Here is an 18,848-nt window from a genome sequence, read left to right as displayed (position 1 = left end):
AGATGCCCTCTCACTGCAGTCTGGAATTTCACAGCAGAGCTTCAGGTCTAAACCGAGCCCTGAACATAGACAGTCTCTGCCTGCTTCACATACAAATATGCAAGAACATTAAATTTAACATTAGCATTGTTGGTTATATTTTTGCCATTATGAATCTGCATTACACATCCAGTGAGCAATTATTGACACCTTTTCATATTTACATTTCACAGTGCAACAAAATAAGAGTAGTGTGTGTTGCATGTCTTAGCAATTCGAATAATGCTGCCAAAAGGACCTCTAGTGGATATATGGGTAACTGCATCTCAATCAAGTTTTTGGTATGGAAAACATGTGGGCTATGCATTATTATTAAAAGAAATAGCTCACCCAAAAATGAAAAATCGCTGGAAATTTACCCACTCTTGGGCCAACCAAGATGTGGATGAGCTTGTTTCCTCATTGGAACATATTACTAAAAAATGGATCTTCTGCAGTGAATGGGTGCTGTGAGAATGAGATTCTTAAGAGCTGATAAAAATCATCACAATAATCCACAAGTAATTCACACAACTCCAGTACAAGTCTTGTGAAGCGAAAAGCTGTGTTTGTAATAAAGAAATCTATTATTAAGGCATTTCAACATTTATAACCATTGCTTCTGGCCAAAATTCCAGCTATAATCCATAATAAAGCTTCCCTCGTTAAAAAAAAAGTCCATCCCTGGTTGTCTTCAAACTGTTTTCACCTGTAAACAGTGCTTGATTTCTCTCCTGAATCAGACTAGATTATTTTTTCACTAGACAAAGCAATATTATGGATTGACGACTCATGTTTTAGCCGGAGGAGTTGGAAGTTAAATACATATCAATGATGGAATTGTTTATTACAAACACACAGCTTTTCATCAAAAAATAAATAAATTGACTGAATTCATTCATATTAATTACTGATTATTGTGATGTTTTTACAAGCTGTTTAAAAAAAAAAAATAAAAAATAAAAACACAAGGGATATTAATTTTGTATTTTATGTCATAGAATAAATGTAAACATATCTTGAGCTTGTGTGGACCACACAAATTATTTTAGGCATTTAACTAAATACTCTTGACTTCAGGATGATGTGACCGGAAGTGCTAAAATGTTAACTCATTCTGGGTTTTGACCTACAAAAATACATCATCCACCCAGCACTCTATTTAGCCAGAGCCATACTGTTCAAAAATAAGTCCTTATTTTACAGAAACTAGTACAATAATGGTATAGTCTTGGTGAGACAGCTATTCAAGAATAATGGACATCTCTTTAATTACTGTGGATCCCTTAATTATTATAAGATCCCTGTAACTGCTAAAGAGTTTGCAGTAGTATTTGATGCCATTTGTGGCCTTATTCAACATTTGTCTGGCAATATATCTTCTGAGTCTATCCCCTTATATGCTAATCAGTTAGGTATTAATGGTGTGAGAATTATAGATAATAAATTTAATAACTTTCATATATATATATATATATATATATAAATGATGTATATATATATATATATATTATATATATATATATATATATATATAAATGATGTAGAAGCACATTATTGCCAAAATGCAAACCTATTTGGAATTTGTTATATAATCAGATTGAATGGAATGAGGTCTGGAATTTACCTAATAAATATAGTCTCACCAATAAACTTACATATAAAGTTATTCATCTGATTTACCCAGTCAGACAAGTAGTTGCAAAAATGTTTGGAGACATGGATAGACTACATACAACACTTATTTTATGAAGGCGTATCTATCCATATGTTTTGGACTGATATTTATGGAAGCCCGTTTCCGCCACTGAATAAAACATAAAAAAAAAAGGTAATTGCAACTTTTTATCTCAAAGTTCTGACTTTTTTTTCCTCAGAATTGCGTGATATAAACTAAATATAAAGTTACAATTGCGAGATAAAAACTTGCAATTCTGACTTTTTTCTCGCAATTCTGACTTCATAACTCGCAATTGCGAGTTTATATCTCACAGTTCTGAGAAAAAAAGTCAGAATTATGAGATATAAATTCGCAATTGTGAGAAAAAAGTCAGAATTGCATGTTTTTCTCGCAATTGTGACTTAATGTTTCGCAAGTGACTTTATATCTCCCAATTCTGACTTTATATCTCGCAATTGTGAGTTTATAACTTGCAATTCTGACTTTAAAACTCACAATTGCGAGTTTATATCTCATAATTCTGTGAAAAAAGTCAGAATTCTGAGATAAAAAGTCACAATAACCTTTTTTTTATTATTCATTGGCGGAAACGGGCTTCCATAGATACTGACTATTAAATATTTAAATTTAGCTACAAAATTAAGACTCTCTGGTAATGATGTATTTTTGTTGTATAAAAATAAGGGTTTGGAGCCAAATTTTGGTGATTAATTTAATAATTATGTATGTGAATTACCATATACACAAACAAAAATGAACTAATAACAAACCTAACATTACATTATTTAAAACTGAACTCAAGCAATACATTGAGGCCTTAAAATAGCTAAGAAATAAAAGAGCAAAAAGGACATTTTATTTATCTATTTATTTATTTCCTTCTTTCTTTTTTTCTGTTGGTTCCTTTGATGCTATTATTAATGTATGTGATAATAGTTGAATACACTGTGATCCTCTATACATGTATGTTATGTTACTGTTCTTGTTATGCAATAAGAAAGAAAGAAAGAAAGAAAGAAAGAAAGAAAGAAAGAAAGAAAGAAAAAGAAGAAAGAAAGAAAGAAAGAAAAAGAAAGAAAGCCGAGATTCCAACCAAGCATCATGATAGTAGCTAGCTGTCAGAACTATTGACTGAAGCCCTCTAGCGTCCCCCGCAGCACTGGAAAGGTCTGTGCGTCCTTCATGCGCATCACCCATCTGGAATAACATTTCCACTTAATTAATCTTATTAATTTGACCTCACAGTTGTTCCACATGAAGCGCTGGGAGTTGAAAGAAACGTGAATCATCCTAAAATGTTTTTGCTGATCCGGTGAATGCTGAGATCATGATGAGGTCAGTATAGAGGAGGGGTGCAGACGGTCGCCATCAGTGTCTCTCTTTAACAGCGCTCCAGGAGAAAGCCTCAGTTCGTCTGCACTGTAATAGTGAAGAATGGCGTTTTCAACTCGACTATCTTCACCTGTCATGCCTCGTCTCTGAATGCGGTTGTGTGTGTATTTGTGGCGTAAGGGAGGGGTCCAGTGGGATGGAGCAGAGCTTCATGCAGTCCGCGATGGCTATGGGTGCACAGTCCAAGAAAGGCTTCTCCAGGAGCATCGCCGTGGAGAGAAAAAACCTCATCACGGTTTGTAGGTGAGTGAGAAGCCTTCAGAAGCCATATAACGTTATGTAACATCATGTATGTTACAATGTTTATGGCCTTCAGCGGAGTCATAAACAGGGATGTGTGCGAAAACATCATTTTCTCTTTTATTTCATTTAGGAAACGCGGCACGTATGTACTGTATGGAGAGGCTTTCTGAAAACAAATGTGACGTTTTCACACCATCATCTAAAAGAAATCTGTAGATTCGGAGTTACGTTTCGTCAGGTCTGTGACCGACATACATCGTAAACAGCGGATTGCTAAATATCTTTAGTTCCGTTTACTTCGTTATGTGAGTCTATAAGCTAATTCTTAATTATTAAGGGTGTTTTATCAAATGTGTGTGTACACAAATTATTTTTGAAACCGTATATTTCACGCAATGTGATGCATCTCGCTTCCCCGGATGATGTCGTTGCTGCCCCCCGCAAGGGCTGGCCGGGGCCGCTGGGGATCTGCTGTGCTTTACAGAGAACAGGGGTCACAATGATCCAAATATAAAATTAGTAACGTTACTTATTATTAAAATACTGACGAAAAACATTGATGTTTTGGATTCACTTTATATGAGGTCAGTCTTTACATTTAAATGAGTGATTTTAAATTGATACAAAACACATTTATTGTACACATAGGCTACATTTTTACATTGTACTTATATTTAAACTTAATTTTTACTTTATATTTAAATTCGAACTTGTAATTTTATTTCTGTAGTTACACATATAATTACACTGTAATACAATAGCAGCAAAGACTTTTCCGTACAACATGTAGCCTACACAAGTACTATTTTTGTGATATAAGTACCTAGTGTAAAATTTGACCAAGGTTTTTCCTCTCCAGCTTCTGGCTGTCATGTCATACTCTGCCTATTGTACTGCAGTGGAGGGCTGTACTGAAAGAGTCATTGTTGTGATCAGAACAACTGATGGTGAAGTCACTGCTGGTTTGGCATTGAATAACATTGCTCCATGTATGACTATGCCATATTATACATTAAATTAAATAATATTTTGTGGAGATGTGTGTGGACACTGTAAATGATAGAGTATATCTTCTTTCTAAAATGATGGCAACCGAATACAAGAAATATTATTAATAAAATATGATTCTGTTTGGAAGTGACCTGTCCAGCGTATTTCTGTGCCTGCGGCCCCAGACACTGGATTATGTTCCAGCATTTCCATGACCATAATCAGAAGATTAGCATTTAGAATTGAGTATTTAAACAAAGAAAAAAAAAATTAAACCATGGAGTTAATTGGAATTAAGTGAAAGTGACGTGACATACAGCCAAGTATGGTGACCCATACTCAGAATTCGTGCTCTGCATTTAACCCATCCAAAGCGCACACACACAACAGTGAACACACACAAACTGTGAACACACACCCGGAGCAGTGGGCAGCCATTTATGCTGCAGTGCCCGGGGAGCAGTTGGGATTTCGGTGCCTTGCTCAGGGGCACCTCAGTCATGGTATTGCCGGCCCGAGACTCGAACCCACAACCTCAGGGTTAGGAGTTAAACTCTCTAACCACTAGGCCACGACTTCCCATCAAAGGGGTCATGAAGTGAGAAACCAAAATTCCCTTGGTTTTTTGACATATAAGAGGTCATTGTATTAAAAGCATCCTCTAAGTTTCAGAACTCAAAACTTTCTTGTTAGTCTAAAAACAGCTTATATTGAAGCCAGTCTGCCAAAAAGCCAGCTTGTGGAATGTACAACTCTATTATGTAATAGTGTGGCTAAACACTGGCTACGCAGAAGAAGATCAATGCCTGCTTCTACAGTTCTGCCTGTTTAATGTAGTGCAGTGGTTCGCAGCCGGAGGGCGCGTCCCACTAGGGGGGCTCAGCGATCCTCCGGGGGGGGTGCAAATAATTTAAAGAGTTAGTTCACCCCAAAATGAAAATTATGTCATTAATTACTCACCCTCATGTTGTTCCAAACCCGTAAGACCTTCATTCATCTTCGGAACACAAATTAAGATATTTTTGATGAAATTGGAGAGCTATCTGACCCTCCACACAGTAGATAGCAACGCAACTGAAATGTTCCCAGGTCCAGAAACGTAGTAAATACATCGGTAAAACAGTCCATGTGACATCAGAAACTCAACTTCAGTTTTGTGATGCTACGAGAATACTTTTTTTTTGCGCAAAGAAAACAAAAATAACATAATTTACTCAACCATTCTTCTCCCCCGAGTTACGTCTTCTGCCATTTTGGAGAGTACCCAAGAACGAATTGATTATGAGGATGAACTTAGGTCTTACGGGGTTGGAACGACATGAGGGTGAGTAAATAATGACAAAATTTTCATTTTGGGGTGAACTAACCCATTAAAATTAATGTATATCCAATTCACAAATTTTATGATTGATATGTTAAATTTTAAAGCAAAAAAATTAAAGCACAAAAAGCGCACGTTTATCCTTTACTTTTGATGTGCAACCGAACCGTGTAACGTTATGTGCACTCTCTGCACACTGATCACTAAAACATCATATTTCTGCTCGTACACAGTTCAGTATATTGATGTAGCTGTCAAAATTAATGTACGGCGAGTGTTTTATAACGGATGCTTCACCAGAGGCGTGTTTTGGAGAAATTTGTGAGGATTAGACGCTCCAAACACAGACACAAACGCTTGTTCTGACAACTTTTTATCACTGTTCACTAATAACGTCGAGCCCCCTTCATATTGCTAAGTCTACTCTCCACAGATGCAGAATGTTTCCATTTTTAATTTGTATTTTGGTGTGTTTAGTGATTCTGAATTGGGCCGTATAGGTAGTTTATATGCAGTCCTTTGGCACCTCCCTGTGGTCTTGTTGACTTGTGCTTATTTCTTTAAGTAACTTTATAATTGAGCTTTAGGTACTTTAAGTTTTTGTGAATAGAAAAGGTTTGGTGGGGGTGCTTGCAGTATTAATTAGGAGAGGAGGTGGGCCTCGGAGTAAAAAAGGTTGAGAACCACTGATGTAGTGTTTTTACGAGAGAGACAAACATGCAGGTCTACGCAAAAACTAAACGATAAAGATGGGTCTGAAAATAAAAAGACTGAAAATAAAAGACGATGCTGTGCTGACTATATTGGGTCTGACAGTAATGTCACAACACACAAGCGTAACTGTTTTTATTACATGATCACTATTGCTTTGTCTGTTAAGCAGATCATTTGATACAAGTATTTATGCGTTTTCTACCTAAATCGCATCAGCGTCCATCTGTGAAGGACATGCTTCGGCTGTCAAACATACAATCTTCCACGCCTATTAATAGAGCGTTCTGATGAGGGGGTTAAAACAGAAAATAGCCTATTACTTCTAAATTATGATGTTTTTTGATGTAAAAATCTTGATAAAATAAGAACAGTACAAAATAAAAAGCAGAGGCAGTTCATGACTACTTATAAAGAAGTAGTAACTAATTTTTGTAATTATAACAATTACATTATTAGGTTAAGTAATTCTTATGAAATTTATGTCTATAAAATTAATTCCCCTCTATTTACTTAATTTTTTTCCAATATTAGGTGCTTCATAACCCAGGGTAAATCCAGGTGGAACTACCTTTCGAAAATGTGATGTATTACGTAACCCAGATTTGATTCTAAAAAGCCCCATTTAATATATTTTGCATAAACATATTTATAGGTGACATTCAGTTCTACAAAATATTTTAAAGATAATTATTATGTAAACAGCATGACAAATAATATCATGTTGTTTTAATACAGTAATACAGTAAAACTCATATATAAAACATTATGTACTGTAATGAATGTCACTCAGTTTAATATTCATGACCTTTGTAAGGATTAAGTAAGTACAGTAAGTAGTTAAGTAGAAAATGGTTTAGTCATTTATCAGAAAGATTCAGTTTCAGTTTGCATTGATCCACGCAATTCAACGGAACACACACATCATGTCATCATTGGCTATTACCTCACCAGTGCTACTAGCAACAGCTTTTAATGAGTAGACTTAGTTTATTAAAAATGGTCATTTTCAAAGATTTTATATCTTATCTTGGTATCTGAAATAGTTTTTGTTAAATACATGGACAAACGTAAAGAAATTCTCTTTGATGTTGATTGGGGTAATGCTTTACCTATAGATTACCTTGTGAAACCAAGCTTTTTTTTATTATTATCCCTTGTGAAAAGGAAGTGCAGTTGTATTGACTGTGGACTTGTAGTGTACTTGCAGATAATATAATAATACAAAATAATGGCCACTTAAATGCACTTAAAGAGAGTGCGTTTTCATGATCATGTTTCTTAGCACATTTAAGTACACTTTTAAATAGTTAACTTTGTAAAAATATCAAAAGTTTACATTTTAAATTGTTTTAATAATCTTTGTTAACAAATTTATTTTGATGTGTTGTCTAACATACTAAAGAACGTTATTATATATTATGTTATTTGATAGTACATTTAAAGTTAATGTTTTTAATGTACTAAATTGCAACTTGAAATGCAAATATATTGAAGTACATGACAGTCATGTTTCAATAGATATGACATTAAACACAACAGTACTATATTTCAAAGATAATAAAGACAGTAAGGATATAAGTCCTAGTTAATTGGGTCAAAAACACACTTAAGTTCAACTTATATGATTTGATTAAAAATCAATTGTACTGTAAATAACATGCAGTTAAGTGTCTAAAAATATTACAATTTGTTCACACTTTTTAGCAGTATCTTTTTTCCCACTTGAGATTTCAATCTCGGTCCACAATACGTACAATATACAGTTGAACTTATTGAAATAAGAAGATGCTTTCTTGGATACAGATTAAATCAACCGGAAAAACAAGTAGAGAAAAAAATTCATTTGGAATAAGTGGTGTTCGCTAGGTATTGAAGCAAAATGGAAACCATGTAATTTTTTCCATATTAAAGTACACTGTATTGTTTGTGTTTGTGTGTCAGGTTTTCAGTGAAGACACTGCTAGAGAAGTACACAGCAGAGCCCATCGATGACTCGTCTGAGGAGTTCATTAACTTTGCTGCTATTCTGGAACACATCCTCAGCCACCGCTTTAAAGGTAAGAAAGTATTGCATTTTAACTGTACGAGAACATTAAGGACATTTTTAAGCCAGTGATATAAATGAAGGCGATCTCCCACGTCACGTCTTTTGCAGGCTCTGGCAGCTGGTTTGATGGTCAGCGCAGTTTTTGGGACTTCATCCGTCTGGCCTGCAGTAAAGTGCCCAATAACTGCATAAGCAGCATTGAGAACATGGAGAACATCAACTCCTCACGAGCAAAGGTGGGAACACAAATATCTGTACTTAAAATAGTTCAAGTAGAATGGGTAAATAATACCATAATCATTTATGCTTTGATTTAATACACAAACAAAAAATCCATTGTACATTTTTGTGCCACAGTTATAAGGTAAGTTAGAAGTACATTGGAGTACATTCAGTAAGGTTCGTACTCAAAGAGATGAAAAATCTGTCTTCATTTAAATGTTGTTCCAAATCAGTATGACTTTCTTTCTATTTTTTTTTTTTTTTTTTTTTTTTGCTGTGGAACATGAAAGGAGATATACTGAGAAATGTCTCAATGGATAATTTTTTTTTGCCTACATATTTTAAGTGAGCTTTAGAAAAACAGTTAGGTTACCAACTTTCTTCAAAATATCCTTGTTATAAATATCTATAAATATATAAACAAAATGAAATGAGATGAAGGTGAATAAATAATGACAGAATAAACTATTTTTAAGTGAAATAATTTTTAGGAATCAGTTAATTTAATTATTTATTTGAGATAAAAGAGCATGATGTACATACTGTTTTACCATGACAGAGTACAGTAAGTTTTTGTTAGGGTACTATTTTCTACATTACTGTATTTAATTTTAATGTATAAATAATGTGTTTTTTTACTAAACAAAAAGTTGTTACAAAAATGTACAGAATACTCCTAGTACAGGGGAATTTTTCAATGTTGGTGAATTGTAAAATTGTAGGGTTTTCTTCAAAGAAATATGATTTTGGTAGGTTTTATTCTCATTTACAATTAAACGACTCTCTTTAAAATTGTTCATTAATGTTTTTCTGCAGTATATGCATATAGATGTTTGATATGGTTTGTATGATGAAGCGTGCCTTGCCGTCTCTAGGGCAGAGCATGGCTACGGGTTGCACTGATGGAGAAACGGCTGTCTGAATACATCGCCACAGCTTTGCGAGATAGCCGCACCACCAGGTCAGACTGAAAGAGAAAAAACTCAATATTAATCTAACTACAAATATGATCCTTTTATGCAGTCGTACCCTCATCAATACACATATCCAGTGTAAGCATAACAATTGAGACAGCCATTACACTACTGCACTATCGAATACATAAAATGGTGCGTCTATATAATATAACTGTGTTTATGTATTGCATGTGTGTGTTTGTCTACAGGCGGTTCTACGATGAAGGTGCTATAATGTTGCGAGAAGAAGCAACTGTTTTGACCGGAATGCTAATCGGACTTGGAGCAATTGACTTCAGGTAAGAGAAGGGTAATGAAAGGGGTGATAAAACTACATAGCACACAAGCTATGTTTCAAAACCAACTGAAATAGAACCTCATAAGGGATAGATTCTGACTGTTTTTTTAAATAGTGGCGATTTCTCTGCACACCACACTCATGTAATGCATATGATACTTTAATGCAGGTTTTGGAACTGAGCTATAATGTTATGCAATGTTGTCAGTTTCTGTTTGAAAGGGGAGGCTCTGGATGGGAAGTCTGAGGCTGTTATTGACTACACTCCTTATCTGAAATTTACACAGAGGTGAGGAAGATTTATTTCTTACAGTATAACACAGGGGATCTATGGGCTTTGATGTTTAGATTTTATTTATATCTCTTTATTCAAGGGCATTCATGATTAATCAAAATGTAATCATATTGTTATTTTTTTCTCGAATAATTATGCATAATCATTTGAAATATTTTCGCACTGGTTATTTATTGTTAAAGCATTGTTTTCATTTGACATTTCCTGTGTTGTTTGCATGCTTCCACATGATTTGGGTTGCCAGATATTATGAGTTTAACCCCTTAATTGCTCTTCCCATTCTTCCTATTGATTTTTGAGAGAAGCCTCTTACAGTTTTATATACTCTTACATTTTTTATAATGTAGAAAGTGTAGAGAGTCAGTTATAACCATTATTGTGCTGCCCTACTGTAAACTTATGGAATGCTTGATATTTATACGGTTTCCTGAAAGAAAGAAATATTTTCTGTTGCTGTTAATACTGCATTATAGTAAGCGGTCAACTGATATTAAATCTGATCATATTGGAATATTAATAATATTTTATTATATAAGAAATACACAAAAATGGTTAAAATGTATTAAATACAATATTCACTCAATATTTTGTTTTAGTAACTGTTCATACAGATTCAGCGAGTTTTTTTGTTAAACCGATTCAAACTGATGACTCATGAGTCATTTTGACCTGGTCAGTGCTGATCAAATTGACCAAAATCAAGTATTGCTGCTGCTCTGTTTCCATAGCAATGAGATGTTGTGTTGTGTGTGGTTCAGTTATGATTATCTCAGTGACGACGAGGACGGTCAGAGCGTGGACAGCAGTAACAGTGATGACAGTGTTGAGCATCCGTACATCCCTCTGGTCACTGATGAGGAGAGCTGGAGGAACAAGTGCCGCAAGATGGAGCAGAGGTTCAAGATCATCAATGCGCAAAAGGTTAAACACACCCACACACACACATACAGGACAATACAAGATTTTTCTTTAAGTGGGTACTCTCAATGAATATGTCATTTGCTATAGTGTGTGCATTTTAATTTTTTTGTGTTCAGGGGTACCTTGAGGAGCTGGTAAGGCTGCGGGAATCTCAGCTGAAGAAGGTGGAGATGGAGAATAAGAAACTAACAGCTGGACTAGAAGAACTGCAGCTGCAGAGCCAGAAAGAGAAGAGAGAACTGGAGAACATCATTCTGGAGCTGCAGGAACAACTGTGAGAGAAACACATCCGCACACCACAGATTCTTGAGACATGGGAAGTTTATGGAATTATTTTAGATTAAACTGTTATTCAGACAGTCATTTGGTGAAACATTCTGCTCCTTCCATTTTCCCTATGAATTAATCAATATGTATGAAAACTGTCAGATTCAAAAACATGCACTGTTAAAATAAATATGAAAAAAAAACACATTCATATTAATGAATGAACAAATAGATATTTTCATAGAGAACAGAGATTTCATATTCACTTAGCCTCATCTATTATGTAAATTATTTTTTTTTTTTACTATTTGTGTGAAAAAAATTCAGTAACATTTTAGGTTAAAGAGCACATCGGATGCCCATTTTCCACAAGTTGGTATGATTCTTTTGGGTCTTCATGAATAGTCTATAACATACTTTTGTTAAAATTCCTAAACGGTAGTGTAAAACAACACCCTTTTCACGATGTCAAAAACAGCTCTGTTCACAGCGACCCATTTCAGTGCATGTCCCTTTAAATGATAATGAGCTACTGTTCACCCCACCCCTTTATTCTGTTCTTGCATTAAAGTCACCATTATTTTTCATGTGGTTGTAACTTCTCAAAATGACACAAAAAACATTAAAAAATAAATTAAAAACCAATATAATTAAATTTAACACTTTGTAATCAACGATTCGCAAACGATTCACTCAATGATTAATTTTTCCAAACCCCTCCTTTGCGTGATGCTAATTGGCAGTGATTGGTCCGATTCATTCTTTCATTCATTCATTCTGTCTCATTTTCATTTCATCATGCCTGTAATGCCTGATAAAACAGCATTTGTGAGAGCAGAGCTGCTTTGTTTACAGCCGTTACCGGGAAAATTTTTAACTCTCCTAAAGCGGCACCTAGTGGCAAAGAATGAATTTGCATTTTCATTCAGACCAATGTGAAAAGACCAACAAGTGGCCGGGCAATATGCTAATGTTTCATGTTGACGTCAACATGAAACGGATTGGGATTCCTTTTAAAAACGTCTAGTTTCAATGATTCAGTCAACTCTTTCTTTTGAGAGAAAACAACTTTATACACGGTGCACTTTCAGATTTAAAACTTTGCAGGATGTTTTCATTCACTTAGAGCTGTGTTACATACTGCATGAAATTTCAACTACAAAAAACCATAACAAGATCAACCTAACAAACACCTTTATAAACCCTCTACAAAGGTAGTGTTACCATGTTATCATTACAGAAAACGTACTCAGTTTGTAATAAGACAATCACCTTAATGCATTTTTTATTATAAATGTGCGGTTATGAATTATATTGAGAAGGTTCTAAATAGAAATGATGACATAACAATGTTCTCTGAGACTGTTAACTTTAGCCACATTTGTCGTGGATCTTGCCAATCAGCACATTATTAAGAAAGGGCGATTTGCAAAGATTAATTACAAAAATTTATACTCAATTCTTCTGGAGGTGAAGCTGGATCACAAACTGTTGGTACCGATCCATCCTTCAGGAACAACTTTTTAGCAAACCTGCTTTGTACTGACCCTCGTTTACAAAGCAGTCTAGTGTAAAATGATTCATGCAAACATAAACACATTTAAGTAGAACAGGGGGCGCATTCCCTTCAAAAACAAAAGTAATCCTCTGAGTCTTCAGCGGCTCAGATGTCAGGAGCAGAGTATTGAGCAGAGTGGAGTGGCAACAATTTCCCCTCCGTGCTCCGAGCATTTAATAATCACTCTGCTCCGCGTTCACCATTTCCACTCCCGCTCCACTCCTCGCTCACTGATATCAGAAACATCGCTTCCACCTTCGCTCCACGTCTAAAGTATTTCAGTATGTTTGAAATATCACAGTTCTGTTCATAAACTAAAAGAAAAAAAAATATAAAATAAATAAAATAACAGGAGAGTTTCAAAGTGGCTTATTGGAACATTTTTCCTACCACATGCCAAGCTAATAACATGGTTTCAGCATTAAAAGGTATAATTGCTACTTTTTGCAGTGCAAATGTTTGTGATGAAAATAACAGTACATTTCGTCAGTTATTTTACCTACGGATCGTTGCATTTCTTACATAATTCTGCTCATTCGAAATCAGAAACAGATGAAGTAACACTGTAAGATTACATTTGTTTGAATGCATTATTGAGAGAGAGATTGCATAAATCATGCTTTCACCTTAAATCATGTTTAAATCATCCTTTCACCTGAAAATGTTCAGTATCTAGAAGGAACAAACAAATTACTTGAGAATTTTAACTTCCCGCTCAATTCCATTGCCGTCATCCTAGTCTTCACCTTCTTTCTGATTTGAGTAATTCATCTCTATCAAGCTAGCTAAATATGTTTAAAATATGTTTATATTACGGGCCATTGGCATGAATTGTACTCGTGATGGAGTGGTGATGGAGCGCTCTTGGAGCGAGTGAAAACTAAAACTTTTGAAAAAATCTGCATCTCCCTCCATTCAAAATCACACCGCTCCACTCCGCGCTCCGCTCACATACTCTGGTCAGGAGGAAATGACGACTGCTATGTTCATTATTACATCCAACAACAAAACACCTCAATTGCTCAGGGCGGGTCTATGCTAAAACAGCAGTGTCCAACAACAGTCATGGGAGGGGCCTGTAAAAGTGACGTCAGTTTGCCCAGAACCTGCGTGACTCGCCATGGATGTAAACAGAGAGAAGTAGCTCCGGCTACAATGTTCTTCGGCCAGACGCGAGCCCCAAAAGTTACCGACTGCAGCTTTAAGGACCAGTTCTCACTATTGGCTAGTTGCTTATTAGCATGCATATTACTGGCATATTGGCTGTTTATGAGTACTTATAATGCACATATTAATGTGTTATTCTACATGACCATATCCCTACCCCATACCTAAATGTAACAACTACCTTACTATTAATATGCTGCAAATTAAGAGTTTATTGAGGCTAAAGTCATAGTTAATAGTGAGAATTGGTCCCCAAACTAAAATGTGATTCAGAATTTCTTTACTATTTATGTGACTGTTTACGTTTCATAATCATGTCATTACATTTTACTACTACTACAAATCTCACCAGAGCCTTGCAGAATTCAGAATAAGGTAAAGTTTAGAAAGTGTTTTTAAGTATTTTAATTATTTAATAATATGACACATTGATTCATGGTCTGAGAACAGATGATTTTAGGGGTTGTGAAGGATGATGTAATGCCATACTTGTACTTACCCTCTAAGAACATACCATGATTTTGTCTTTAACTGTATCACAGGACAAGTCTGATTCCAGGCGAATCACATCCACTCTCTAAGGATTTGTCAATCCCTCTTGTTAACCAATGGCCATCACTCCAAAACTACAACAACCAGGAGGACAGGAAGCTGTACCACAGGTGATGAGAGGCTCTCTTTTATGTGGGCCAACAGTTTACTCAAAATCCCAGGCATTAGCCCAACAACTGGCTTTTTGAAGTTTGTGTTGCATCTAGAATGTGACACAAATTCATCTGCAAAATACACTTACACCTTTGGGTCCGTTGTTGTCTTTTAGGGGTAGTTTCCCCAGCCCGGAGCCACATATAAGCCTAACCACAGATTCTCAGAGGATGGAAAGGAAACAGAATTTAAAAGCCTGGTGCACAGCAGGTACACCTTAAAATCCACCTACAACAAGTTAAATGTGGTACTGTAGCTTTGTTTTGATTTAGCTGTCTAGTCCAAGCTGGTTTTGGTGGCTGATCAATTGAGCTACTGGCTGTTAGATGGTTAATGTGTGTGTGTGTGTGTGTGTATGTGATTTAACATTGCACCTCATTGTTTTTTGTGAGTTCATGTGCACACATAATCTTTCCACCTCCAAAAAATATCTCGGTTGTGTCTGAAATTGCATAACCTCTGAGTAGGATCTTCTTTTAAATAAATACCTCAGGACTCCTAAAAAAGTATGTTCTATATGGTATGATTGTGTGTAGTATGAATGTAATCCAAACTACATTCATTGTGTTGTCATTGTCATTTGCATCAGATGTACACTTCAGTATCGCGCTGGAAGTAGTAATCATCCTGGTACTTTTTGCCTACTGCTTTATGAATTCTGACAGACTACACTCAGAAAATAAAAAGTACCGAAGCTGTCACTGGGACAGTATCCAGTTACATATTATTTTAAGGTGTTCTTGTTACAGAGTAATTACACAGTTAAGTACTAAGTGATATTAATTAACTACATGTACTTACTATATGGTAAGGGTTAGGATTAGGGTTTGGTTTAGGGTTAGTTGCATGTAATTATGCATAATTTATTGTTATTATAATAGTAAGTACATGTAACAAGTAACAAAGACACCTCAGAATTTTAGGTGTGCATTAAGGAGGCATTCAAATTTTAGGTGTGCGTTAAGGAGGCATTTATCAGTGGCGCACAAGATGCGATGATGAAGTGTCTTTGCATTTTAATTTTTTTTGTTAGCCTATCCAGTTGAAGCCACTAGATGCGGCGCCGCTGCATTTTTGATTACAAATATTACGGGAAAAGAGAACATCAATGTGGAGAAGATCTTGTTTACGTCAAAACTGAAACCAAGCCATTCACACAGAATGCATATTTCGCACATTTTCTAGAGCAATGGTCTCCAACCCTGCTCCTGGAGAGCTACCGTCCTACACATTTCAGCTCCAACCCCAATCAAACACACCTGAAGCAGCTAATCAAGGTGTTCCGGGCTACTTGATAATTACAGACAGGTGTGTTGGAGCAGGGTTGGAACTGAAGTCTGCAGGACAGTAGCTCTCCAGGAGCAGGGTAGGTCCCTGTTTTAGAGGGACATCATATCACCGCTGCACTCACGTCTCGCAAAAGAGAGCAGCATGTTTAGAAAGCCATGTAAAATTAATGCAAGGTCAAATTTAAAAAAACAAATCTCGAGATTTAAAGGCAAGTTTTTTTTCCCCCCCAGCACTGCAACTCCTGTTTTTAAATGAAAAATGTACTGTGTGATTGGCTTTCGGCCCTTTGTATTAAACTATGAATACATACATGATGCTGTTTTGTTTATAGTTTTTTAAGCAACTTAATTAATTATAATTGGTTTATAAACATTATTTTAAAGGGGTCCTATTATGCTCTTTTACAAAGTCTTAATTTTGTTTTGGGGGTGTACTAGAACTTTGGGGGTGAACAGGCTCTCATACTAGGTTGTTCGAAAAACATATTATTTTTCACATATTTTACATTATTACAACACCTCTCTCCCCAGTCTGGAATGAATGGCTGGAATAGTTTCTATAACAAATGAAGGCCCGCCTTCTGGAATACGAGGTGTGCTGTGATTGGTTAGCTGGGCCAGTGTGTGCCGTGATTGGTTAGCTGGGCCAGTGTGTGTGGAATGATTGACAGCACTCTGCGCCTGGTCGAGAAATGTCCTGCCTCTTACCATAGCTGCCTGCTGTGAGCTTCAGTTTAAATACTGCGTCAAAATCAAATCAATTTGAGCGCAATTTAAACCCGGATGATTGTAACCACTCTAAGCTCGTCTGTCTTGGGAACACTAGCGCATCTTTGACATAGTGTGTTCCTGTAGCTTAGTGGTAGAACATTGCATTAGCAGTGCAAAAGGTTGTGGGTTCAATTCCCAGGGAACACATGTTAGGTAAAAAATGTTAGCCTGAATGCACTGTAAGTCGCTTTGGATAAAAGCGTCTGCTAAATGCATAAATGTAAATGTAGTGATAACACTTGTTGTCTTCTCTACTGCAGCTCAACCAGGTCTTGTCCCATTCGTCGATCTTTGTGATATCACAAATCCCGGAAAATATGTGTTGTAGTCCAAACGAGTGATTCGTTGTAGTTTTGTGGCCTCAGGAGAAAAGCCAAAAGCTTTTCTTAAATATTTCTTGATAATATTTAAGCACAAAATTTTATTTTAGTTTTTCAGCCATTTAGACAGCTCTACAGCAGCAATTAGTAAATGACAGCACACCAATGATCCTATCAATTCCCAATGGACAAAATTAAGTTCTGCCCACAGCCATTTCATCCTTACATACATAACATTAGAGAAAAGATAACTGCAGCTTCTGTTTCATGTTGACTTTAAAGGGATAGTTTAGTTCACAAAAAAATAAATAAATAAATAAATAATCTTAATTTACTAATACAGTTTGTTTGTTTTTTTTCAGCAGGAAAAGCTGTTATTGGTGTTTAACAATAATCCCTATTTCTTCCATTTTCATTTCAGAAAAAGACTACACTCCCTCAATGTTAGGTCTTTGTGGTTCTCTGTCCTCTTTACCCAGCTGTAAGTCCCTGCCAAGCCTGAGGTCGACAGAGTGCCTGGTAAACATCAGCGCAGAGCCCAGTCCTGCTCTAACCCCCAGCTAGGGACCACCAAATGAGACCAAGCAGAGAGAAACCGCACAGTCAGCTAAGACATCCAAAGATACTATGACTCGGCTACAAGCCGGTGTAATACCTGTTACACTAATTCCCATGAAAGTATCATTGATAAGATATAGCTAGACCGCTGTAGTTATGACAAGAGATATTTTCTCACAGATTTACCGTCAGAACTTTTCAGATGCGGGTATCTCTGAATGTCTTTGCTGGTCAAACCTTTCTCCTGACTTGTGATATCCTGCTTGTGAAGGCAAACTGTGGACTATGCACTGAAAGACTTGAGACCTGAAACCAACACAGCTTTCCCACATCGCTTGCCCTTTAAAATCTCTTATGGGAAGATACATACTTACAGAACACATATAAACGAAACCGGTCAGACACATACAGCCAGAAATTAACCATGAAAATGTGTGAAAGAAAGCATATTAGTATTTTGACATTATCTTCACTTGTTTTTTTTTAATTCTCACATTGCAGTCATCTAAACACCCCTCCTCTGCCAAACGTCATGCAAGAACTAAACAGATAAACAAGAAGATGTGTATGTCTTTAAGTCTGCTGTGCAATTACAGTGGTAATAAAATGAAAGACATTTCTGGAATAGCTGCCTTATTCATCTTTTCTTGCCTCCTGAAGTAAGTCTGAAGATGGGATTGCTCTGCACATGATGGCAGTATAATATTGCTGAATGACTGACAGTGAGGGAAGTAAACAAATGGACCAGTGTATATCTGCATACTGTGGTATTGTACTGTATGACATCTATTTGGCATCTGTTATTGCATCATTACAATATGTCTGCAATGTGTGGGCCACTGTCATTTTCAGTATATTAGCAGAAGATTTGAAACCTTGCATTGATTTTAATCACATTGGCAAGCTAGATTTCCTCCCTCCATTGTCAGTGTAATTGAAAGTCTACTTGTTTGAGAATGTGTGTGTTGTGTTAGACAGCTGTTCACCCTCAATTAGTGGTAAATTTGTTTTTTAATTCATTGCACATTATTTCTTTGTTTAAAAAGCCATTGGAAACTATGCTGTTTGTCACTTAAAATCGCAATAAAACTGCCTTTTTTGTCCTAATGTTTTCC

General features: G+C 35.9%; 1 protein-coding gene across 1 annotated transcript; it reads left to right on the top strand.

Annotated features, from left to right (window-relative positions):
* The first annotated feature begins 2,828 nt into the window (after positions 1-2,828).
* LOC109059785 (RUN domain-containing protein 3A) lies at positions 2,829-18,840 on the top strand. Its single transcript, XM_042735132.1, has 12 exons — positions 2,829-3,034; positions 3,212-3,334; positions 8,301-8,416; positions 8,515-8,642; positions 9,504-9,589; positions 9,794-9,883; positions 10,091-10,171; positions 10,936-11,098; positions 11,215-11,372; positions 14,633-14,752; positions 14,911-15,005; positions 17,597-18,840. Exons 1-12 carry the CDS (start codon positions 3,027-3,029, stop codon positions 17,737-17,739), a joined length of 1,311 nt encoding a protein of 436 aa, XP_042591066.1. The 5' UTR covers positions 2,829-3,026; the 3' UTR covers positions 17,740-18,840.
* The last annotated feature ends 8 nt before the right edge of the window (positions 18,841-18,848 follow it).

The sequence above is a fragment of the Cyprinus carpio genome, chromosome B12, assembly GCF_018340385.1.
Source record: "Cyprinus carpio isolate SPL01 chromosome B12, ASM1834038v1, whole genome shotgun sequence".
Taxonomy (NCBI): Eukaryota; Metazoa; Chordata; class Actinopteri; order Cypriniformes; family Cyprinidae; genus Cyprinus; species Cyprinus carpio.
This window is presented reverse-complemented; position numbering and strand designations above follow the sequence as displayed.